At 38.4% G+C, this 26,453-nt stretch overlaps 1 protein-coding gene and 1 long non-coding RNA gene across 5 annotated transcripts; one reads left to right on the top strand and one right to left on the bottom strand.

Moving 5' to 3' along the window:
* Positions 1 to 1,771: 1,771 nt before the first annotated feature.
* Positions 1,772 to 25,072, top strand: LOC111568730 (semaphorin-4A-like). Of its 4 annotated transcripts, none has more exons than XM_055013793.1 (15): positions 1,772 to 2,233; positions 3,442 to 4,241; positions 11,671 to 11,831; positions 11,918 to 11,980; positions 12,359 to 12,457; positions 13,904 to 13,994; positions 14,105 to 14,227; positions 16,151 to 16,278; positions 16,369 to 16,550; positions 17,675 to 17,813; positions 18,679 to 18,868; positions 19,395 to 19,510; positions 20,781 to 20,944; positions 21,534 to 21,604; positions 22,417 to 25,072. In XM_055013793.1, the coding sequence occupies exons 2-15, from the start codon at positions 4,154 to 4,156 to the stop codon at positions 23,169 to 23,171; spliced, it is 2,370 nt and encodes a 789-aa protein (XP_054869768.1). In that variant the 5' UTR covers positions 1,772 to 2,233; positions 3,442 to 4,153; the 3' UTR covers positions 23,172 to 25,072. The 4 variants fall into 4 exon arrangements, with proteins under 4 accessions (XP_054869768.1, XP_054869769.1, XP_054869770.1 ...); XM_055013794.1 differs by having other exon boundaries at positions 4,075 to 4,241; XM_055013795.1 differs by having other exon boundaries at positions 1,772 to 2,068.
* LOC118470311 (uncharacterized) lies at positions 2,608 to 3,496 on the bottom strand. Its single transcript, XR_004847350.2, has 2 exons — positions 3,419 to 3,496; positions 2,608 to 3,189 (listed from the first exon to the last, which is right to left on the bottom strand). It is a non-coding gene; the product is annotated as an uncharacterized LOC118470311 (long non-coding RNA).
* Positions 25,073 to 26,453: the final 1,381 nt, after the last annotated feature.

Genomic DNA, 26,453 nt, shown 5'->3' on the forward strand with positions numbered 1-26,453 from the left:
GGCTTAAAAAAATGCCAAAATGACACCATTTATCAGCCAGAAACTATGAAAAAGCAGAAATAATTGTCAGATTTTCAACTTTCCAGTGAATCACCACCTGAAAGAAAAACCATATCTAAACTTAAAATTGTGATATTTCATCAAAACGCTTATAAATCCTTCCTAAAAGAAACTGCATCTGATTTTGCAGGAAAGTAAAACTGTTTCCCTCCTCAGCACAACTGATTCTCCATGAATGACTCAGCTGTGACCAGCAGTGACAGATTCAGAGAGTTTTCAGTTGAACTGCAGGCAGTGTTTCTACAGAGCAGGGAGGAGATGACACGAGAGACTGAGAGGAAAATTAAACAAACTGAATCAATACAGTAAATGCAACCTGTCTCAAAAACAGTAGACTGAGGAGCAAGTAGTTGGAAGATACATTCAGCATGGTGAAACATCTTTCTACAGCTGATGTGCAGAGTAGAGAGAAAAAGTTAGTGGAGGCTGCAAAAATGGAAATAGTTCATTTGTGTAAAATAAATTCAACTTTAGTTTGGATGTTTTTTATGATTTCTGTCATGCTGCACAGAAGACATTCCAGAGTTCTCTCTACTTCTAGTCGTGGTTGTTCTGTTTCTATAGAGATGCAGGATTTTATATTGCAGTAAAAAAAAAAAAAAAAGACTACACAGTGAAGGAATATGCGACAGGAGCAAAAAAAAAAAAGTAAAAAACCAGCCAGAAGCTACAGGGGCCAGTGGATCCTGTCCAAATGTGGCTGGCCTCTGTGCTGACTGAATAATTATCTGATCACTTTATAACCATGAAATGCGCCAAAACTCAAGCTAAAGTGGCTCTACGGATGAATCAGAGCAACAGACCCAAAGTGTAGCTTTGCTGTCCGTCAGGTGGACAGGTGGTCTGTCTGCGTTTGGTGGAATTGCTACAAAATTTGGAGACAGGAGGAGCTGCTTTTCTTGTTGCAACAGACACGAACAAGGTAAGCAGAACGATTTCACCTTTAAAAGTGATTTGTTGCAAACATGACTGTGTTCCTGTTCCTCACTATGACAATGAAATCAAGTTTATAAATGTCTGGTCTCATTATGTTTATAGTTGCTAAGTAAACTCATCCAATCAAATATCACGATGGTATGACGATGTTAACTGTCTAACCTCAGTCTTGACTGTTGCATTTTGATAAATAATACATTTGGTGAGTAAAGTGATGAACAGTATCCCCCTGTGCTAAGTATAGATGGTTAACGTTACTTGTTCAATGAGATGGATGCCTCTATGGTTTTCCTCTTATTGTAGGCTCGTCGACATGAGGCCAGAAAGGGACATTGGTCGTTTTTTGCCACAAATAAAACAGTGAAAGCAGCGAGGTCAAGTCAAGGTGTCATTATAATTTATAGTACTGTGTGTCCATAAAATGTTGCTTTCTGCTGTGAATTATTTTTTTTTGTGTCATTGAAATATGAATCTTATTACAAATGCATTGCCTGCATTTTAAAATACATGAATATGGGACATGATTCATTAAGTAAACATAGTTTGTAGTTGTAAACCATTTTTATTGTGCATGTTTCCACAGATATTAGCAAGTCCAGTACAGCCCATGCTTCATATATTCCCAACCACTTTGATAGGGGACAGGATCCGCCGAACCCTGTTGCTGTAGTCGTAGTGGATTATGAATGGCAGGAAACCAAACTACTTCTATTACATGTGATTGATTTCAAATGTAACTTATTTCAACACTGGGTAGTTGGAGGGAGGAGAGATCGCGAGATTCAGTGAGAGTGACGAAATTCAACATGGCGGCTCCCAGCTGCTAGATGAGAAGTAAACAAATCGCCGTTATCTCGACGTATTTGTATTAAAAATAAATAAATAAATAAAACAACAACCTAACTAAATAGCCTGCTCAAGCTCGGAAACGGTAGTGCTCACAGTGGAGGACCTTGAGAACTTTATTGACGACTACTTCGTCCGGTGCACGATGGAAGACGCCAACCCGAGCAAGAGGGAGAAGGCAGACTCCTCGACGGACACACAAGACTTGGAGGTCACGGATATCCAGGTAAGTGTTCTCGAGTCAGTTAATAAGAAGCTCGATATCCTTAGTTTGCTTCACCAGGAGATAAAAGACCTGAAAGCAAGCCTGGAGTTCACCCACCAGCAGATAGAGGATCTGCAGAGGGACAACACCGAACTCCGGTCCACGCTGACAGCGGTCACTTCAGAGGTGAATACACTTAAAACTGTTTTGGGGACGTTAAGAAAGTTCTTTTCTTAAATGTTCCCAGAATGTTACATGATAACAAAGAAAGGACGTTCTCAGTGCAACATCTGGAAATTGTTTTAAGGACATTGCTTTTAAGGAGAACATTCTGGGAACTGGACTAAAACGTTCTGCTGACAACATAACTAGAACTCTGCAGAACTTTCACAGAACATTTTTAGAACAAAAACATTCCAGCTGGGAGCAAAGGAAATATGTTTTTAATGCAACAATCTGAAAACAGAATGAACAACACTGTGATATTCCGAAAATGTTTTGGAGATGTTGTTGATGGAACAAAGTATAGAGTCACATAACATTCCTAAAAATACATGTAATGTAAATGAGAATGGCTTTATTGGGAATTCAGAGGATTAAAATGAGATTAAAACAATATAAAAAAAAGGATATAAAAGATAATAATTAAAACATATTAAAAGAATATTTAATAGAAATAAAAAGGGTAGCGTACAACGCTGGACTCTGATTGGCTCAGCGACCGTAGCATCAGTCTCCTCTGTCTGTGTGTAGCAGCATTCAGCATCTGGCCTTGTTCTTTTCACATATACATAAGATTGCTGCACATAGTGCTGCTCTGTGGTGTGTGGGGAGGGTTTAGAAAGCCTTATATAAGTAATAAAATAAATACAAGGTAGGCCATAAGTTTCCATACATAGGAAAATAAACATTTTATGTTGGACAACCGTTTTTATTTATATAATGTGCTCTATATGATTACCATTGTTTTGTAAACACATATTAATACGTGTTTTCCGCTGTTGATGAACTTGCATTAGCACAGTTGAAGTTATGCTTGTAATGGCGTTGGTGATACATTCCTTGAGATGATTTATGTCTCGTATCTTCACCTGATACACCATGGCCTTCAAAGATGGCGTCAAACGCATCTTCTAGAGTATCTGAAACATAAAAAACATACATTATACATTTTCCGATGTATGGAGACTTATGGCCCAGCCTGTATAGTCACTATTTCGTGGAGGGACCACTGTATAGATGAGCACAGAGAGCCAGAGAGAAGCTGATAGATGAGTTTAGGTTGAACTGAAGCACAATGTTTATCTTCATAATTTAACAGCTTCTAATTTACGTTTCCAAGTTTTAAACACAATAAATAAGGATTTTCACCATATTGTTGATTTAAAATGCAGAGATTTTGTTGAAGACATGATGCCTCTCCTCGTAATCGCCTCCTGTCCTGCTTCCTGAGATGTGAAGAAAAGAATCCATTAATCTGAGGTTGTCTTCATGCATCGTACCTTCCACCCGCCTGATGCTCTCGATTGTTCAGTCTCCTCAGCTGCTCCCACCTCCACAACCAGCTCACCTGTTTCTTCCCTGATCTCGCTCTGGTCCTCATCAGTTTGTGGCTGTCTGATGGTTTCACAGTGCTTGACATTTACTGTAAATTCTGCCCACCTCCTGCCACCATCTGTTTCTAGGTCAGATGCTTTGCTTGCGTGCATCAGTGGGTGAAATGTGAAACCAGCCAGGTGCTGATGGAGGATGTGAAACATCACGGAGCAGATGAACCAGAGTTGTACGAGAAACAAAACTCTCTTCTCTAATTGGCTTTCAGAGAAACTTGCAGAAGGCCCCGACCTCCCTCCGCACATTTAATGCCACTAAAAATATAATGACACCATTATCTCCATGTTGGAGGGCTGCAGCCTCATGCAGTGATGGTGTTCAGAGAAGCTTCCTCCTCCTCTTCCTCCTCCCCTGACCTCGGACCGCGTTAAGAGGAAGTTGTGGTTCCTGAGAGCTTTTTTGCTCTTTCTCAGCGCCCAGTGTTGCTGCACGCTACACCACCGATTCAACACGGAGAAGAAATAATCTCTATCCATCATTTGCTCCTCCACTATGGCTTCAGCCGGCGTCTTCCTCCTTCTCAGCCTCCACCTGAGCTCCGTCGGCTCGCTGCCTCCTCCACGAACCTCCTTCCTCCTCGGTAAGTCCAACGTTTCTGATCAGTCGGACACGTGTCTGGAGGATTGTTAGAAGAAGCCGAAAGATGAACGAAGGTCCAGTGATGTTGATTATGAAGCTGTGAAACTTTAAATCTTTCAAGACCTTTCCTTTTATTTTTTATTCTTTTGATTACACACTAAAATTGCAGATTTTTCAGATCATATAATTGCAAATATAGCTATTTAATGGCTTCTAACAATAATTGATGTTATTGGTTAATGGTTTTGTTTATAACCTCCATTAGATCTTCTGGTTTTGTCTAGAATCCAGAAGTCTTACGTTTTTCAAAGATGGAAGAATAAGAACAATCTCAAAAAAGTTCACATACAAGAAACTGGTTTAACTTTCCTACTGAAAAGTGACACATCGATCATCATTTTATGCGTCAATTTAATTTTTCTGCAAATCAGTTGAGGCCAGGAAATTGACCCACATTGGAAAAAGAAGCCTGTATCATCAGCTGTGTGCTTTAAATGTGTCATTTTTAATTTATTCATCAACAAAATAGAATTCTTTTAGGCATTATTATATTTTAATTTTTAAAAAAAACAACCAATTAGGTGCTGTTTTGTCTTTATTACATGTTAATTTCCCCTGAGCAGTGTGTTCATGACATGCATTTTTAACTTGCGACACACTTTAGTCATACGTTCAGCTCTACAACTGAGAAAAGACCAAAGGTTACATATTAAACAGGAAAATGATGCAACTGGCAGCAACCAGAAATCTGCCATGGGTTGATTTCACACATTAGTAGGAGGTGCAAAGATTTTAGTTGAAGTGTGAAGTTAGCTCACAGACTAAATGCTAAAGGTGCCTACAGGCGTTTCTGCATTTTTTTCATTTGAAAGCATTTCTGATTCTGGACACATTTAAAGACTTTTAGAGCCCCCGTTAGTTTTTGCAAGTCGTCTTTTCCTTTCAGGAGAGTTTGTTAAGTCTTCTGGCTTCACAAGCTGCAAATTTATCCTGGAGAACTTTACTTGTGTGTTTTTAGCAGCAGATTTTGAGGCAGCTGAGGGAGTTTTTGAGATTCAGTATCTCTGTGAACTTCTCTTCGTCATCTTCATGCTCTAGTTCTGCTTTTAAATGATATAACACCCCAGGTTTGTCTTCATTTGTACAGCTGTTTGTTATAAAAACCCTCCAATACCAAGTAGATTCAATCAGATTTAACTTTTACTGTCATTGCCCAAAGCACAAGTAGCCAGAGAACGAAATGCAGTTTAGTATCGAGCCAAAAGTGAAAAAGAAGCAGCAAAATCCAACATATACAATATGAGATATACAGTATCAAAGAAGTAACATCATGAACAGTATGGCAGGAACACGCTAAGTATTTAATTATAATAGCTGTAAATAACAATATAAAGATCGATAAATGTACAGGAAATAGGATATCTGCATTGTATGCGTTCTGTAACTGGTAGGTACTTTTATTTTGACACACAGAGCACAGTGTTATAGAAAAAGTGGCAGGAAGTCATCAAACACACTTCACACTCACTGTCCTGACAACATAACACTTAACCAAACTAACTAGGCTGACTAAACGACCAAAACACCATAAAACACAAATACCAATAGCACTGTAGCACTAACATAAACCACAATAATGACATTTAAACCTCCAACACCCCGAACTCCCATGGTGCATTGCAGCACAACAGTTCAGTCATAGCGACCGGCTCTGCGATCGCTACATTATTTTAATTATTTTTGAGGTAAAATAAACATTTTCTAGCCTAAGAAATGAAAACAATACAAAAAATATAGAAAAAATAATAATTAAAAGATATTAAAGAATATTTATTTTGAAATGAAATGCGTAGCACAGTGCTGGGCTCTGATTGGCTCAGTGACAGTAGCATCAGTCTCCTCTGTCTCCTGTATTTGGCAGCATTCAGCATCTGGCCTTGTCCGCTTCACATAGATGTCTGATCATTGCACTCAGTGTTGCTCTGCGGTGTGTGGGGAGGGTTTATAAAGCCTTAAAATATATGTAAATAATGGAATAAATATGGTCGCTACTATGCAAATTTCCCTCTATCGCAGGAGGGTCTAGAACGTAACCCCCGACGACGAGGATAGACGAGGCACCACTGTACTACATTCAGGCAGCACTAGCTTGCAGTAATCACCATCCATACTTGGACTGGCTAGTTCCGCTACATAGTGCTAACAGGGCAGCTATCCGAAACAGAAATACTGCATGATGGCGTCCTGTCAGTGCAAATTGTCCAAAAATATTTATTCTTTAAAGAAAAGCTCCAAAAATCTGTGTCATGGTGAAGTCAGGAGGCTGAGGAGGAATCAGACGAGTCAGTAAACTTTAAGTCTTATTAACAGAGCAATAATTTATAAACAGGACAACACATTTAGTCGAGGGTCTGAATTACTGCTTTCAAACTTAGTGACTCATTGAAAGCAAATGATTTTGTATTAGCAGAGAGAAGTTGATGTTTGTTGAATGGGATCAGTTGGAGTTAAACATTGATTTTAGCCTCAAGTTGCCTTCTGGTTGGGTTTTGCTTGTTACATAAGATGGCAGAAATCAAATGTTTCAAGCAGTTCTGAATTGCAGTACTGGACAGTACAATGAAAAAGTCTAGAGACTAATGGTATATGCCCACATACATTTTCGTGGGCTGTCTGTTTCCAAATTTCTGACTGGACCAACATGGCAGCTAGTCTGTAAGCTTGCTTTGACATTTAAAAACCGAAATGCAAGAACTAGGCCATGTAGCTGCTGAATCTGCCTTCATTTTAGACTGACAACATTTTCCAGGTGAGTCATATAATGCATTCTGGTGGTGCCATGGTGCATCACATAGTCGGGCGTCACATTGCCACTTTATGCAAATCAGGGGCATCCAAATGACTCACCGCCTCAGGAAACCCCTGAAACTGAAGACAGATTCAGCAGCTTCACAGTATATTTCTCACCTCAGATGTTTTCAGAGGCATGTTTCAGTCTTGTAAGGTAAGAGAGTTCCCAAATGAGCTGCCATGTTGGTTTTGGGTTGAAAGACAGCATACGAGTTCGACCAATCAAGTGCAACATGGGGGGACACTGAAATGTGTCTCTGAAAGCCCCTGATGTGAAAAATAACCCACACAGCTGCTGAATCTGTCTTCATTTTAGATGGACAGTGTTTAATTTAGACGTTGTCCAGGAGTTTCAAGAGGTGGCGAGTCGCACTTGATGCTCCTGATTTACGTAAAGCAGCCTGGACCTAAATGTTGTGTAAATGAGGAGTGGCCAACGTGACAACCCATGTTTGAAAATGCAACACGGCTACCAGAGTGTATTGCACATCCGCTGCACAATAGATTCCGGTAGCGCTGCAGTGTGTGTCCAGAGACAGATTGTCTTCGTGTCCGTTCCTCATTTGTATGACGTTGAAAGCCACAGGCGTCGATGACGACTCATAGCTCCTAGGAACTTCTTCATCTTTAAAACCAGCTGTTGTCGATTTAAGATGAAGTCTGATTCAGCAGCTGTGTGGCTGATTCCTCACCCCCGATGTTTTTAGAAATCATTTTCAGTGAGCTGTAATATATGAAAAAAGCTTCCAAGGGAGTCTCCGTGTTGATGCGGTTCAAGATAAGATCGATAAAGGAAACTTTACCCCGATTTCATGCAAATGAGGAGCAGCCAATGCGACGCCTCATCTTTCAACGAAGTGCTACCAGAACATACTGTCTGACTGATTACAATGTTCTATATGAAATGTCGTTCTCACAGTGTTCATCTCAACTGTTTACATGAAAATTGACTGGAATATTACAGAGCAGAGAGGGAAGAGCTCCAGATAGCGCCCACTGGGAATTTAAAGTGCAATAAAGTCGTTGCTGGTCATGAAATTACTCTTAGAATTGTCTATGTCTTCTACAGTAGCTGAAGCAAGTGTGAAACTTCACCCTTCCCTTTAGTGAAATGACTCTGGTGCCTGTGAAATAGTATCATTGTGAGACATCAAAAAACCCCAATAAGTACCAGTCTGAGTCACTGTTACCACAGCAACACAGATTCATTCATGGTAGTGGGGAGACTGGAAAGCAGAAGTACAAGTTCTGCTGGAATATGACTATGAATGAGGCCTTTTTTCTTTTGACCTATTATTGTTTATTATTTATGCAGTCCATTTTATTAATATTGTAGCGGCTAATTCATTTGGACGCTATAACTTTTGGAATGTAATTTCTTCCCCATGTCATTTGATGTCATATACTTTAATGAATCTAAACATATTTTCATACAAAGCCCATTTTTATTGAACAAAAGAAACACACTGTTTGGTGTTTCCATGCTCTTGTTCCATTTGATCATCATGATAGTCTCACTGAATATTCATTACAGACTGACATCCCAGAATAAACAATGATAACCAATCATTGTATCTCTAGAGGAGATGCATCTGAACGCTGCTTCACTGGAAGGATGCAACTTAAGGAAATCTGACCTTTTGTACAACTGATTTTTAGTTTAACTGAAGAATTTGTAAATATATGTATCTCCTATATCATGCACCTTCTGAGCTATAACGTACATGCAGTTGTTGTGTATCATAGATAATCTTCCAGACACAATCAGATCTGTATGTGGTATAAATAAGATAACATTTTGTTGTCACACACCTCCGTCATAACTTCTTTAAACTCGTGTCTGTGCCCAGACGTTCAGATTAAGATAGAATGTTTATGTACAGCTCTAGACCACATCCTCTCCAAACCTGAACCCGGCCTCAGAAACAGGAAGTGGTGCCGGTCAGCTGACACATGAAACAGACGATGTGTTGCTGCTGGTGTTATTTATTGCTCTGTGTGTTTCTTGCATCTCGTTCAAGTCTCGTACTGTTTTTTTTTAACAACTTAAACAGTAACTGTGGCTTTGTTTAGGCCAGTTAGAAGTAAAGTTAGATGTGAGATAAACCACATGCTGTGAACAGGTGCATGGTCTTGTTCACACGCAGAACATCTCTGAATAGTCTCAGTTTTGATGAGCATCTTCATTTTTGAGGAACTTAAGGAGTTTGAATTCTTTAAGAAATCTGTGTAAATTTATTTCAGATCAAAATTTGAAATTAGGCATGTCCTAATCAGGTTTTTTTTTGCCTGTGATCTGATCAGAGGCATTTTGCATTTAGTAACTGCGGAGACACGATTTTTCAAGATAGCATACCCTTCAACTGTTGTAGATTAGCTCTACTTTCACTAGGTACAACTTCCTACTGTTTGTTCCTGGAGTGACCAGAAGTGGCAGCAGAGAGCATTGTGGGAGTTTAGCTAGTAACTAGCACCATGACAAAGTCTTCTATGATGGTTAATGACATCTGGCCAGCACTCATGTAACAAAGCAGGCTTGGATCAGCTAGGAGAGTGTTCTTATATCCCACAAAACACTGTTTAGTGTGTTTAATTTGTTAGAGATTAATTAATTATTGATAATTCTTCACAGCATCTGTGTGACATTGGACTTAAACAAAGGATCAGGCTTAGGTTTGTTCTGATACTGATCAGACATCCCTACCTAAAATCTCTGATTTATAAAAGCATTCAAAGGCTTGATTCAGAACTTTGTAGAGGCCTCTTAGTCAGAAATTTCAGATTCCAATCATTTTTAATTAGTCTCTACAGGCTCTGCACTCCCTGTTGAAGGCAGTTTATCTTGTTCTTGCAGATCCTCTTAGGCCACATCAGTTTGGATGGATCTGAACCTTCACCTTAAAATATCTCCACTGATATTGTGTATGGTCAAAGACCTGTCCTGAAGCCCCTCTAGCGTTGCCGTGGCTGTTTGCTTTGTGTCTTGTCTCTGTGTATCATAGAGCCGAAAGGTTCACCATCTTCCTAGTTTCAGGTCACTGCACTCTGCAACAGAAGAAAACCCACAACACGATGTTGCCGCCACCATGCTTCACTGTAGGGATGGTGTTGGCAGCTGTTGAGCAGTGCCTGCTGTTCAGTACACATAGTGCATGGAGTTCAGTTTATGTCTCATCAGATCAGAGAATCTTTTCCTTTAAATCCAGTTTGAGAAACCCAAAACATGCTGTCATGGCTTCTTCTAGGAATTGGTTGTGAGTTGCTGCCCAAAGCAAATGGGCTTCAGTATGTCAGATTCTTCTTCCCCAGTGATGGAAAAATGGACAGAGTTAGTGGTGCAGTGCCATCAGTAATGTGGGTGTTGTAATGGACTGTTGTGGTGAAGAGGGAACTGAGCCAGAAAGCAACACTCTTGATTCACCAGGCGATCTAACCCTCGCATTTGGTGGTGAGTTTAAAAAAAGGAATTGCAAGTGGCCAAATTGAGTGTCCTCCGTAGAGTGCCTGGACTCAGTCTTAGGAGCTTGGATATTCCAACAGTGGCTGCTTCTTTGTGTCAAATGGAGCCAGTTGAGGTGGTTCTGAGTCTGATTATGATGCCTTCTAGTCGCATTCGTTTGGCAGCTTTCCGAGAAGACCCACCTATCTCCTCTGGCTTTGAAAGGCCTCTGGATCTCCCAGGATAAGCTGGAAAATGCTGCTGTGGAGAAGGTTCATCTGGAATTACCTGCTTTGCCTACTGTCTGGCTAAGAGGAAGAAAATGGATAACTGGTTTCTTCCTGCTGCTCTACAATAAAGACCTGATTGAAGGAGAGCTTGTCATCATTCTAGCAGGTTCTCCACCTCTGCAGAGAACTTCTGAAGCTAGAGGGATCATTGAGTTCTTTGTCTCCTCCCTCACTGAGGACGTTCCTTCTTGGCTATTCAGTTTTGTCAGACAGCTGACTCTATGAAGACTTCTGCTGGTTCCAAACTTCTTCCATTTCACAGTTATTTAGGGCCTTGGAACATTTACAGATTTAGAAATGGCTTTATAGCCTCAACCTGATCTATGTCTCATCACAAAAAGCTCTACAGAGAATTTTTGTACTTGATGTCCAGGTTTTTGTTCTTGCATGCTGTGTAAATTGTATTATCTTATATAGCTAGGTGTTTGCCTGTCTAAACTGTGTCTAGTCAGGTCAGTTTACCACAGGTGGACTCCAAGCAGGTTCTTAACACATCTCAAAAATAATTAAAGCAAACACGAGAGCGGCCAATAGTTTAGAAGGGCCAGATTTCCGATTTGGATTTTGAATAATTTTGACATTAGCATTTCTAAAAGCATCTTTTCACTGATTGATGCCAAAAAATGTTATATCCTTCACTTAAAACTATGTTTGCAAGACTATAAAATTTATAGAAAGTAAATGGTTATGATCACTTTCGAAAGCAACTGTATTTTGCTTTGTGAAGAACCTTGTACATTGTTATTATGATGGGAAGGCTGCAGACTCCTGTGACCACGGACAGTTTCTGATCATTCATTAGTCCAGACTAATCAGTAAAGACACCATGCATGTCATGTGTTTATCTTCAGGCTCTGCAGCCAGACCTCTGATTCACTTTAGCCTCCCTGACATCCACAATACCACCACTCTGCTGCTAAGTGATGATGAATCCACCCTGTACGTTGGCGCGCGAGATGCCATCCTCTCATTAGACGTCGGTCAAAGTGAGGTCATACACCTGAAGAAGAAGGTGGGCTACAGAGATTTTCATTTGACTGAATTATTCCTCTCTCGTCTATGATGCTGTTTGACTTAGTTTGTCTTTCTGTTGTTCAGGTGCAATGGAGTCCATCTGAAGATGAGATCAACGACTGTTTTGGTAAAGGGAAAAATCCAACGGTAATTATAAACGCTTCTCCATCCTAATGTACTGCAGAACTTACCAACAATCCCCAGTTTGATTCTCAATCGACTTGACCTGTACTATATGTTGTTCCCTTCCTGTGTATCTACTGTAGCTCTCCAATAAAGGCAGAAAATTATCATTTTAGACCAATGACTGAACCCAGAGTTTATGCTGATCTGAGCCATAGAAGCACTGCAAACGTGTTCTGTAGTTAAAACAACTACGACTTTTACAGCAGGAAAAAAAGCTCCCCCGGCTTTGCAACTCTGCAGAATGATATTGTGATATGATATTGCTGTTTATTTAGTCTTGCAGTTAAACAATACAAATAAAAAATAAAAAATCATCCCTGATGTTGTTTCTGTTTGCAGGTTGACTGTCCAAACTTTGTCCAGGTTTTGCAGCAGTTAAACTCAACTCATCTCTACGCCTGTGGCAGCTACGCCTACAGCCCCCACGATGCCTACATCGTAAGTCAACCACACTTTTGAAAGAATTAGCCACCATGAGGTCATTCTTTGGTTTCTTGACTTGAGTATTGTTGTTGCCAATTAGCTTTTTGGAGCCAGAATTGAGAGGGACAGGATGTGGCAGAAACAATAAACATAAGTTGTGAGCTTGCTGTTGGTTAAAGAGCCTGAATTCTGCGTTTAAAGGTCTGTAATGTTTGCAGGGTCTACTAGAGTATGTTTCCATTCATAAATGTAATACTCAGCTGAACTCAAACTTGACTCCTTTTGGACCTGGTCTTTAATTTGACTCAGCCTCTTTTGGACTTGGACTTAGTTGCATGCAGGTAGAACTCTTGAATTCAAACAGTGTTTTTGCTCCTATCTCTTTAAAGCCCCAACTCCACATTTTCTCGCAAGGTGTGTTGCTACTAGACTCCTCCTTTTCCTTTTCCTTTGACGGCTTCTTTCCAACCTGGTATTGACTCTGCTACTTTTGGACTTGGCCATGACTTGAATGCAACTACCCTTGAATTTAGTGCTGGCATGGACTTGATCTTGACTTTTGGACCCCTTTTGGACTCTATCTTGACTTAGACTCTGTCTTGACTTGGATTCATCTTCTTTCTCAGATTTGACTCTTTTTGGAAAAAATCTTGACTCAGATACAACTCTTTTTGGAACTTCTCTTTGACTAAGTCTTGTATCTTACTCAGCTTATTTTATACTTGATTTTGACTCAAGTTTGAGTCCCTTTGGATCCTGTCTTGACTCAGACTCTGCTTCTTTTGAATTCGATCTTGACTCAAACTTGACTCGTTTTGGACTTGGTCCTTAATTTGACTCAGCCTCTTTTGGACTTGGACTTAGTTGCATGCGGGTAGAACTCTTGAGTTCAAACAGAGCCTTAGAATCGAAATGGCTACCACTACTACTACTACTACTACTGCTACTGCTACTACTACTACTGCTACTACTACGACTACTATCACTACTGCAGTAGTCAGTGGCTTTGAGTTTAACAACAGACTGAACTGGAAATGTAACACTGAGACTGATAACGTCTTCAAATATTAAGTGTGTGTATATATACCTAAGTTGTAGTTGACTTTTGTAATATATGTGTGATATTGCAATTTCCAATAACTAGCAGACAGCATGGTCCACTTGAAGATCGCTTATGGTAATATCTCTATCTGCTCATCAGTTAGCGATATGGTGCTTCTGGAATTCACATTAACATTGATGCTAATTAGGATGCTAATTTTGGCAAACAAAGAACAGGCTTTAAACAAAATGATGGACACACCCATCACAGCAGCACTCAAGCTGAAATAAACCTGCAATTAATTTTTATTTACGACAGATTTTCTGCAGTCCAGACTGTAATAATTTCCCAGTTCACACATGATTCGCCACTTCAGAAGTAGTTTGCGGTTCAGTTCAGTCTCTATTTGTCTCCTTCAGGATGCTGAAAGCCTCTCCATGGTGCATCGTGATGGTGCTAAAGGTCGCTGCCCGTTCAATCCCTTCGAGAGAAACACTGCTGTCACCATTGGTCGGTCTGCTTTCATTGTTCTGTTGTTTAATTACTAAACTAGAGTTAATGTTGTCAGTGACACATATTCATCTTTTAAGCAACAAACTGTTCCATTCTTCCTCATGAAGATGGCGAGCTGTTTACCGCCACAACGACTGACTTTAGAGGAGTCAAACCACAGATTTCTCGATACTTCAGCAAAGATGACCGTCCAGACGTCAGCCTGGACTCATCCGTCAACTTACTGGAGGGTAAATGAACAAGATGCTGACAGTATCAATGTTTACCTCAGCGGTTTCTAAATCCTACAATCCCTGTGAGTTTCAAACTGTCGCTTCTACTCAACATGCATAAATAAACACACAGAATGAGGGCAAAGTGTTGTGGTCAGTCGCAGACGGAGCAAAAAGGGGAAGGAAAAATTTAAGAAACATCAAAAGAGACTGTTTCAGAAACTGAAGCTGGAAGAGTAGAGCAAGACATAAAAACTACCAGTGTTGGTGGTTCAATTCTCACAAGGCTGTGGGGAATCTTCAGAAAGAAATCTTTGAAATTACATCTGAATTTCACCTAAATGTTAGTGGTTTTGGTACCTACTTTATATGTTTAGTGTTGCAGCTGCTGTTAATCTAATCCTGTGTGCCAGGTATTGCTCAGAAAACAAAGTTACACAACATGAGAATAAAAGCAATACGAAAAAACTGAGGTATATTGAACCTAAACGAGCTAAAATAAGACTAGAATATGAAAGCAAGAAGTAATGTTGGCAATGATTCTGAAGTAGTAAAGTGATATTACGCATGATAAAAAAAATAGTGCACCTGAAATTAAAATATTACACAACAGTTTGTGGTGCTGTTAAAGTTTAACACATACAAAAATGCTTTTAACTAAGAAGTCTTTTTTCCACCTTTAGAAACTCTTGTGTGATTTTATGCTTTGGAAGTTTCTCATGCTTCAATGTTCCTCTTCCTCAAGCTTCTGCAGACTGGGAGTCGTCTTGTCAGCCAGTATTATGTTTATTCAGACCACAGACATTCATGGTCCATCTATAAATATCATCTCCTAACACTTTTTGCACCTATGCAGCCTCATATCATCACACTTCCACCTCTGTGCTTCACTGCCAGGACTATGCATTCACTATAGTGGACCTAAAGCTCTTCCTCTATCTTTTTCACCTCTGTGGTATCAGTTTAGTCGTTGGGGTTTACTTTGATAGGATACATTTCAAATTACCATATCCTATCAGACAAGTTGCTCAATGCTGAAATATCAATAAAATGTTTGTCGCATTTTCATTTGGTTTTTTACTAGTATGTCTGGAAGCACAAGACACAGTGTGTTATTAATGTTGGACAGAAACTACAATCTTAACAATCACAGCGATACAATAATGATACATATATGTGCAAAATTGAAAATAGATTAATGTCGAAAAAAGTAAAGATAATTTAAAGCAATAGCCTGAGCACTTCAGTTTAATAATAATTTAAACTGTAAGTGACTGTGTTTTCTAGTAGAAACCTGTGAAAGAAGACGCAGTTTGGCCATAATTATTAAAATGTTCAAAAATACTGATATTCACAACCGAGCAAACATAGACAGAGGTTATTTCAAGTGCTCTACGGGCAAAGGTAGAAAAAATAAAACATTTAAAATACAAAATACAGCAGAATAAAATTAAATTAATTGAATTTGATAAATCAAAATAATAATATGGAGAACTTGAACAAAGTACCCAAAGATTTTGTAGAATAATTAAAAAGAATAAAAGGTAACAATAAAAAGTGTCTAAAAATGAATTAAAACTAAATTTGTGAAGTGCAGACAACTTTAATAAAAGTGAAGGTAGTTTAGTTCATCAGTGGGAACAGCCATTAAAGCCTCATAGTTCCAGATAATACATTTATTTGTGTTGCTTCGCTTTCAACGAAACCGCAGACTTCACTTTTCTCTGGAAAGGATTTTGAAATTGATCGTCAAAATGGATTTCTGCTTAATAGGTTGTAACATGCAGAAACAAAGGTGCTGTCATTTTAATTGTTGTATTATCATGTGACTGTTTGCTCTCTGTCTCAGCTCATGTGCTCTCTGATCTCTTTTCCTTGCATTCAGACCACATGGCACAACACCCTGACTTCCCTCCTCTGTCATCACTTCTTGTATTTCAGAGCCAAAGTTTGTTGGTTCGTCGCTGGACCCGGCTGACAAGAAACTCTACTTCTTCTTTAGTGAAGTTGGGAAAGAGTTCAACTTTGTGGACGAGCTGCGAATCGCACGGGTGGCCCAAGTCTGCAAGGTGACAATAAACCTAGAGACGAGCCCCCGAATGCATGATGGATGTAAATTAATGATGTTAATGTTAGTGCCCTCTGTGCCGGTCCAACAGGATGACGTTGGTGGACAGAGGACGCTGCAGAAGAAGTGGACATCCTTTGCCAAAGCCCCTCTGCTCTGTCAGTCTCCCAAACAGCTTCCCTTCAATATCCTACAGGATATGTTCACCCTCCAACCACCAGAGGGCGGCAGCACCTCAGAAACTCTCTTCTATGGTGTCTTCACCTCTCAGTGGTAGGAATTCAGCAGCTTGCAAACAACTGGACATGTTCTCCTACACTGTATATAAAAGATGCAGAAGTGCCTTAAACCTGCATTCTCACTAACAGCCAGCAGGGCGGGGGGCTCCTTAAAATATAGTCTGATAAGAAAATAATCCGAGTTCTCACTTCATCTGTCACCTCATTAAACATTTCCTTAATAAGTTTATGGAATCAATCCTTAGTGCCAAGTCTCCTTCAATGCAGTATGATGTTCAGTTAGTAAATTATTGTCCCATTTAGAGGAAAATACACAATAAATCAGGTAGGTTTTAGAGTTTGTGTGATATCCTTGAGATGTTAGTCAGGTTTGCTTTCAAAAAACCAAGAAGGTGATGGACAAATTCCAAATGCAAGACACTCCACACACCAAACCGAACAGGATAACTCACATTTTGGGTTTTCACTGAAGCCATTTATAGTAATAACTTTATGTGTATACGGTAAGTGCAAGTCAAAGACCTATGCATAAATGAAAGAAGAGTATAAAATAAAAATACAAAAATAAGAACATAAAACATCCATAATGAAACCTTGGAAATCCTCCTTACTCAGCTCGCTAGCTGAGTCAATATGTAGTTTTAGATCATTTTAAACATGTAATCATGTTAAATGAAACCAATACACTTTGTATTTATTTTTAAAATGTAGTTTATTAAATGGATTCAGCATCCTCAGTAAATGGTAAAACCATTCCAGTATTGTCAGTTTCAAAATATACAACATATTGTACATTTATAACATAACACTTTGGAGTACTCGACATTTCTGTGTTCACAATACGGCTATACACTACCAGTCAAACGTTTGGACACACCCTCTCCTTCAATGGTTTTTATTTGATTAATTTATACATTGTAGATTAATACTGAAGACATCATAACTATAAAAGAATACATATGGAATTATGTTGTAAATATTCATCCTCTAGGAAAAACATCTCTTGTCTGTGTGCTGGGTTTGAGATGCTTGCAGCTAAAGTGTTGGACAAGCCAGCAAATCAACATCTCCAGCTTTAGCTCCTTTTACTAGCAGGGATGGTCAAGTCAAATGTATCTTTAAAGTTTATCATTTTAATAACAGTCTGGTGTCTTTTAGGTCCACAGGTCGAGAGTCTGCAGTGTGTGTCTTTAAGCTGCAGGACATCAAGACGGTGTTCACTGGGAGCTACAGGACCTTCGACATGAACAACCACCAGTGGAGTCCACTAACGGAAACACACTCTTACCTGGGGAAGGTAATAAGAAAAAGCCCTGCTGCAGCCTGAAATCAGCACATGTAAAGACACATTTAAGTTACTTAAGCCAAACAAACACCATTTCTTCATTGACACCCCCCCAGCACACGCACGCACGCACGCACGCACGCACGCACACACACACACACACACACACACACACACACACACACACACACTCACACAAATCAGATGAAGCTAGAACTGAATGTAGCATAAAATAACCTACAAACAAACGAAAGAAAATAGTAATGTCCCAATCAAATTCTTTGGATCCAATTCAAATAATTTAATATTCTGCCAATCCTATTCCATTTTCTAGCTAATACACATTCTAACTACTGTAGCACCTGGTTCTTCCACCAGGTGGACTCGTTTTTTAACTGTTTAATTCTGTATCAACCAGAGCAGGCAGTCATTTTGTCCACAGGCAATCCATGTTGACAGGCAGAGAGCATTGTGGGGGTTTTAGCGAGCAACGGGCATCATGACAAAGACTTCTATTATGGTTAATGACCTCCAGCCAGAGCTCCTGTTTAAACAACATGGGATCAACTATAGGACAGCATGTGTATCCCGACAGCGTGTATAACAGAGCTAGCTTTCCTGCCCAGATCATTTGTGTGTTGAATTAAACTGGAAAACCACCACAGAGCAAATGTCCAGTGCCTTGATCGGTACTGATCTTTGCGATTGGATCCAGGCATCTTTGCCTAAAAACAAAGTAAACAACGGTCCTCGTGGTTTGATTCTGGCCCTCTTTTGTTCTCACATATCTTCACTCTCAGCCTGATTTATTGAAAACACTATTAAACACAGTGATTAGATGTTTCTGTCTAACTCTGCCTCTGTGTTCTCCTGACAGTGTGGACTCCACGATTCTTCAGATTCTGAGCTCACGGAGGTGAAGAAGAGTTTCCTGACCAGCAGCAGTGTCAGACCAGTCGACGGCGGTCCGATTGTTGTTTCCTCAGAGCAACAGTACAAACATGTTGCTGTGATGAGGACGCAGGCGGCCGATGGCAAACAATACACTGTCATGTTCCTTCTCACAGGTGAGGTAACACACATAGTGAAATGGGAAAAGACATAGCTCAACATTCTGGACAACATGCGTGTTAGATTTCTTTCCGAGAGTTAGATGTCATGTCATATCATGTATCATGTGAAGTTAAGGTTAGCAGCTGTTAGCTTTGCTTAGCATAAATCCTGGATACAAGGAAAACATACATATATACCTGCCAGCACATATAAGGTTAACTAATTAAGCTGTTTTATCTTGTTTGAATTCACGGTGAAAATAAATAGATTTAAGCTTCACTGCCAATACTTTTTGGTGAGATAAATGTAGAAATATAACAACTTCATAATACCTTATTTCTTGATAGAAAAGCTAAAATGGAAGAAAAATATTCTGAAAATGTTTTCATATTAAATGATGGAAGATCTGAATAGCCTAGTATAAAACAAGATACAGCATGTATGAATGACCAAGATAGGAGGTTTCAAGCAAAGGCCTTGTAACGGTGTCTTCAGCAAATATTGATTATTAATTGTTCATCACCTCTTTCTGCTGTCTAGAGTCTGGATTCCTTCACAAGGTGGGTTTGTTTGATCGAGGTCCTCGAGTCATTGAGGAGATTCAGGTTTTCACACAACCTCAGCTGGTCCAAAGCATCGTCCTCTCCTCCTCCAAGGTGAACCTTACACTGTATTCACACGTCTATAAATCATACTTTAATATTTTTACCAAAATATTTATCTATCTATTTATCCTAATATAGCTGTTTGTTTAATCAGTAAAAATATCTAAAATATATGATAAAATATTATAACCAAAAACATCCAAAGTTAAAAAAAAATACAAAGGATTATAGAAATTATAAATTATACATAGTATTGTATCCACAGCACCTTTTACATTAAAATTAGCTTTGCAAGATAAAAAAAGAGAAAAGCTGACAGTTAAAACAAGAATTCAATGACTGCAATGCATCTAAACCTCTGAAGCCTAAATCCTTAATCTTTAGGAAAAAAATTCCAAAATGACACCATTTATTAGCCAGAAACTGTACAAAACAGAAAGAATCATAAGATTTTCAAATCTCTGACGGCCCTAGAACATCTCATCAGTGACATGGCGTTCTGTTGGCAAACATAACAAAAGGATAAAATTGAGATATTTTTCCTTCGTACGTAATTTTAAAAAATGAACCAGAAAGAAGAGAATTTTCTCTGACTGGAGAAAAAATAAAAAATTCTGCACTTCTCATTGTAAGCCATTAAGGACTGTGATTTTTCAGCTGAACTGCAGGCTGTGTTTTTACAGTGTAGCGACAAGAGGGCCACCATTACGTTCTTCCAGTGTGAACAATGTATTTTCTTTCTTTGAATTAAAAAAATAAAATCAATTGAACTGTTTTGAGTTAAGAGGATTAATCCATAAATGAGCACTAAGGACAAAAAAGAGATTTATAGAAACTAAATTGATTAGATTTGGTTGAATTCTCAGTTCAGGCTGATAAATGGTGTCATTTTCAAGTTTTTTTTTCACTGTTGTACGGAAATATAATAAGTTTTTGTTAGTTTGACATGAAATCAACTGAAAACGGTGGTTTTACATGTATGACGAATGTAAAAATGAAAATAAACTTCAGAGAAAGTCTCAGATCTTCATACAGTCATCATGTATCATCATACATGGGATAATCATACAATCATCATGTAAAAGCTGTTAATCATCCATACAGTGCATCCATGAGTCACAAGAAAATTCAAATTAAGCAGAAATGAACAGCGATGTCATCTGCATAATGCTAACACCTGTGATGTTGCAAAGTCAGAGAGCGTGAAGAACAAGAGAAATAACAGGGCAAAACAGTCTTCATCCCAAAGTGAGAAATGAAATGATGATGCGTTGGGTGTTCTGCTCAGGTTGGATATATATTAAAAAGTGTGTTTCTGCAGGGAGTTCTGTACGTGGGAACCTCTGAGGGTGTGACTGCTGTACCTCTGGCCTCCTGCTCCATCTATCCGACCTGCACTCAGTGTGTTCTGGCCAGAGATCCTCTGTGTGGATGGAGTCGGACCAAGAAGCTCTGCACTGGTCTGGACGGCAGTCATGAGAACATGTCAGTGAAAGTTTATCACCCACAGTAACACATGTTGTTTCTTATGCTAACAGTGTGGTAGAAATGCTGCTGTATCATAGACTTATAATTGATATGTCATGCAACAGCAGTGGATTAACTGAGCATCGCTACGCTATAGGCTGCTTTCAAACTACATTCCTGCATATTTAGACTTATTTGCCCTCTTTAGTCCTATTATATTTGACTGGAGGGCCAAATGTAGTTTATTATCTCAATTATCTCAATCAGTCCTGTGTTTGTTAAGTGTTTGGCAGATGCTGGGGATACTGGCTCAGACTTAATTACAGAGCAACAGGATGCTGACTGCCGTTCACTGAACACCCAGAAATGTCAGGAAAAACAAGGGTTTTCTGAAGCAGCTTAAATCAAAGAACTGTATTTGCTTTTCTTCTCTGTTGGCCTTTGTTTGTGGTCTAATCAACACAACACATTTATCTATCCTTATTCCACTGGAATCTCTGTTTAATACGTGTTTAGATGCTGCAGGCTCAGTTTGCATGTCACAACCGATGTTATAGCGACTCTCGAATGTGTCTTTTATGTGACAAGCTCTCTGTTTACTTCGCAGGATTCAAAACCTGGAGAACGGCAACGTAGAAGAGGAATGTCGGGGAGAAACCAAGGCTGGTGGTGACACAGGTAACATCTCCCTCAGTAAAGATGAGGAATCTGCTCATGTAATGTAATATTTTTTGGGTATGATATGCTAAAAATAAGAGATTATATAATTATGGCAAATGTTATTAGACTAAAGACCAGAAGTAAAACATATGTACTGAAAACGTAATGGTGTAAACTTAAGGTATTAGAACTTTTACCATATATTGGACTAATATGCATGAAATCTATCACAAAATAATGAGGGTAAGATGTGGAGCAAAAATCTGAACACATCTGGACATGTTCTCTATAAAAGATGACCTAATGATAACTCAATGCGCATGTCTTCTGTAAAGTGAGATCTAGGATGAAATATGCATACAATGATATATTTATAACCTGACATCAAGATCTGACCAATAGATTGAGAAAAGTATGATGGTGTCAAAACTGTCACTCCTATTATACACCCTATAGGTGTGGAAAAACGCTCACAGCATAAAGACGATGCACAGCTCAGTATCTTCAGTTCTTCTTGGGGTGTTATCACTGCTAAGAATTACTCCTGGATTTTTGTCCACAAATAAATCCTGCTGCCCTCCAAAAGCTGACTTCTCTTGGTGATTTTTTGAAGGTCTTGAAAGAAAATTTTTAGATGTTTGAACACGGTCAGATCATAGACTCTTGCCTTGATTTGTAACTTCATTTACACTTCATCACTCACAGGTTTTAAGAATATTTCCAACAAATTTGTGGAACCATGTTTCTGAGTGCTGATCTTTATCTGGCATTTTGGAGTTTTAATCTTCGTCCTTCGTCTCACATTACTTGCATTTTCTTTCTTTCTGCAGACATCATAGTTCCTTTGAATGAAGTGGTGAGGCTTCAGTGTGTGAAACCTTCCAACCTGGCCACTCTGACCTGGACCTCCTCTCAGTTCACAAGCCTGCCAGAGGAACTCTTCATCCGATTAGCTGACGGCAGCCTCAGCTTCCTCGCCACCTCCAGCACTTTCGGGACGTACCGCTGTGAGGCAGAGGAAGGCGGCTACAAGGAAACCGTTGTGAGCTATGATGTCCGGCAGATCGCCCCTCCTCGCTCCATGAGCCCACAGCCAAAGGAAGATAAACCGCTGGTACATGAGAGCAAGGACGAGCCTTTTGAGGACATTCCAACAGTGACTTCTGTGGTACAACCTTCAAGAGACAAAGAGGACTCAGACACCAAGGACAAAGAAGCTACGTTTGCACCCACTCTTAAAGATGAGACCGATTTCAGCAAAGAAAATCCCAGAGTCATAACCGACAACAGCTCGGACATCAAGAAGACCTCCAGAACCGACACCCAGTCCTCGCCAGAGCTCAGCAACGACCCTCCTAAAGAGAAGAGCTACTACGGCGAGCTGGTTGGAGTTTCCATCCTGCTGGCGATCTGCATCCTCATCCTGATGCTCGGATTGCTCCAGATGGGGCGACAGAGGAAACCTGGCCTGAAGCTGGATCGCCTGTTCAGTCCGGACGACGACGGCAAAACCAACAAGTCTCTGGAGATTTGTTCTCTGAGCAGCCCAGAGGACGCCGCTCCTGAGCTGAAGGTGGTGAACTAACAACCGGCTGCTTTCCACCGCAGGAAGTGTTTACAGGAAAGGCCCTTTACTATGGTTCTCCACAGAACCACCCTGTTCTGCTTTAGGGTTCTGTGTCGCTGAAAATGTTGGACCAATGCAGTTTTTCCAACTTATTGTTTTCTGCATTTATGGCAGTGAAGGAAGCAGAAGCCAACACTGTCTCCGTCTTACAAGAGTTCAAAGTCTGTGTTGTGAAGGTGAGAGCAAATTTAAAGAACTTTGTTTAACTTCATGCACATAATACGTGCAATAAAAGTAAATTTAGCTTGCTAGTTAGCACAGCTGAACATACAATGCTGAGACTGTTTTGTGACTGAAAACAACTTAATTTTCAGGACTTTATCTCTATTTTTTCAGTTTTTAATCAGGATTTTACTTAAATATAAATTACACAAGCTATTTTATTTCAGATTTGGCAGTTCAGCTCAAGATTATATTGAATGTAACAGTTAAAAAGCTAAAAACAGGAAATTCAGTAATAAAACAAGAAATATGAGCCTATAATTTACCTGTTTGCTTCTAGATTTTGACGCCTCTAAAGAAGGGAATCATTCTTGATAATTCGTGAGTTCCAGGGTCTTTTAGTTGTTGATATTTTTGATGTTAGTAGTAATTCTTCTGTTTATAAAAAGGTGTTTTCTTTTGTTCTTCTTTAATCATGCAGTGAAATAAAGCTGAGGTTCTTTGGTTTTACATTTTTATTTCACTGCATGTTCCACACTCATTTCACTTTTGCTGCATAAAAAGACAAAATTACAAGTTTATCATCAGTTTCATTCTTTTTTTCAAACTTTTTTGTCTTTAATGAAACATCGATTTATAATAAATAAAAATCATCCATACTTTTTCACGTTATTGACATATTTTCCAAATACTCGATTGTTACCTTTTTACAAGACTTTTTTTGATGACCAAAGGCTTAAACTTTTCTGTTTAGCTCTTTAGAAGTTTAATAAAGATGCACACTTGTTTTTATTTTACAGCTGTGATATTTGAGGATTATATTATTGTATATTGTTTTATTTCATGCGGACAATAACTGTGGAAGTCGAACTCCTTCTGCATAGAATTTTTCTGCATGTTTCTCAGGAAAAAAAATAATCTGTAATAATTGCATTTTAGCTTTATTGCAATATTGTGGCATCTGGAAATGATGTTGGGATGCATGAGGTGTTTACTGAGAGTTCGTCTTATGAATATTCTGTGTAAATGAATTGAAAATCAGGGCTCTGAATCCTGTCTGTTGATGTATTTGTATTTTAGATGAATGAATGTAAACAGGTGAGATGTGAGACCTGCTGTGAATGTATCAGACATTTATCAATAATCTTCAGTAACTGTCATTATCATTGTGCTTGTAATTTTTAGTAATAAGGGGAATTAGTAAATATTTTAATGTGTAGTTTTCACTCTGTTGCCTCCTTATGGTACAAATTAAAACTGCACAATGTAAACATGTATAATGGCTTTTTTTTTATTATTAATATTTCAGGTCATTGGTAGTTTTGTCCTGATATATTGATTTGACACCATTTGTTTTAAGACTTTGAATATGTTTTATTGATCCTTATAATGATGCCGAAACTCCAGAACACGCAAATATTGTGCTGCAAGTTTTTTAAGTTTTGTTTTGTTTATTTTTAGCAATAACTGCAGGATATTAAAACTTTACAGGAATTGTTTTGCTCTTATAGAGTATTTATTGGTTTTTACTTTCATCACAGATACAAAAACTTCTCTTTCTAACCGATGCTCGAACAGCTTTGATATGTTTGTGAGCTCCTGATGGTGAAAATGCACCGAAAAGAGAGAGAGAACGCACACCATCGTCTGCTGGTCAAATAAATGTATTGAAAGATTAATAAACATATTTAAGCAGACTGTCTGGTGTATCTGCCTTCACACACGCATACATAAAATAACTTTAGTTCAGGGGTGTCAAACTTATTTTAGTTGAGGGGCCACACTTTAATCTCTGGATTTGAGGCCTCACAGTTCCCTGAAGTCACTAAACATAACATTAAATAAACTTATTAAAGGTAATATTTGATTATTCATGACACCAACAAATAGCTAAATAGCAAAGTCAAACAGGGACAACCTAATCCTGCATTTAAACATATTTCTGGCAGCAATAGAGGTTCACAGGGAAACTTATTTTAACCGCTGTAAAGTCACAGTTCAGAGGCTCCTTCTAAGACTACAGATGGTTTATGACAGACATATAAAGCAACTTTTTTAAATCATCAATTATCCCGTTTGTAAGTGTGCCAGTAAAAAAAAATGCAGCTTTTTCTACCTGAAATTAAATTTAATGGAATTATAAAGCACTATGGAAAGTACAATGAATGCATTCTGTCCTATTTCTGTTGAACTGGACTGAATATAATTAGAATGCAATATAATACAAAAGGTTAAATAACAATCGACTGTGCATTTGTGTTGCTACATCTATAAATAAGCCACATTGAAAAAGCATTCGTGTCAATAAATTGTGAAAATCTGGCAGTCAGAGTGCCAGGAAAAATATGCTAAAAGCAGTCAAATATTTTGAAAAATGGTGTAAAGAATGCAAACATCTGTAAAATCATCACATATTTTAGCTGATTTAATAGTAAAAGATGCAGTAAAAAGGTATCAGTTTACTCTCATGCACTGTCAAAAAACAAATTATATTTACATTCTTGATGTGAACATTTTCATGTCATTTTCATATAGTCAGTGTGTAAAATAAAACTTTTTCCAGTAAGTGTTAGTTCATATTACATGTAATTAAACAAAAAAAATCTAAGTCTGTAAAACAACAGTTTAAATGCTTTAAAAATTATTTTTTTAATCCATAATATACAGATTTTTCTTTCAGTTTATGGAACATAGATTTACATACATTCAAAAGAAGTGTAATTTTACAGTCAAATGTTGCAAAAGATTTAATTAACACTTATATCGATTTTTTGATGTGGACATTATTTGCAGTTTTGGGTTTGTTTTTGTTTTTTTGGTCAGCATTTAATGGTTAACATGCAAATTTAATGAAGTTTTACTAGTTAGTATCTGTAATTTAACAAAACAAGCAAAATCAGTAAAATTACAGTAATTTTTTAAAAATGTGTTATATAAAAATATATGTAGATATATTTATGTGCGGAACAGGATTACATTTTTATTTCTTATGTCTTTACATTTTTATTTCTGTTTTTCTACTTTTATGTTCTATGTATTTATTTATTTACTTTTAAAATTTTTATTCATTTTTAGTCA

Source organism: Amphiprion ocellaris, chromosome 9, assembly GCF_022539595.1.
Source record: "Amphiprion ocellaris isolate individual 3 ecotype Okinawa chromosome 9, ASM2253959v1, whole genome shotgun sequence".
Classification (NCBI taxonomy): domain Eukaryota; kingdom Metazoa; phylum Chordata; class Actinopteri; family Pomacentridae; genus Amphiprion; species Amphiprion ocellaris.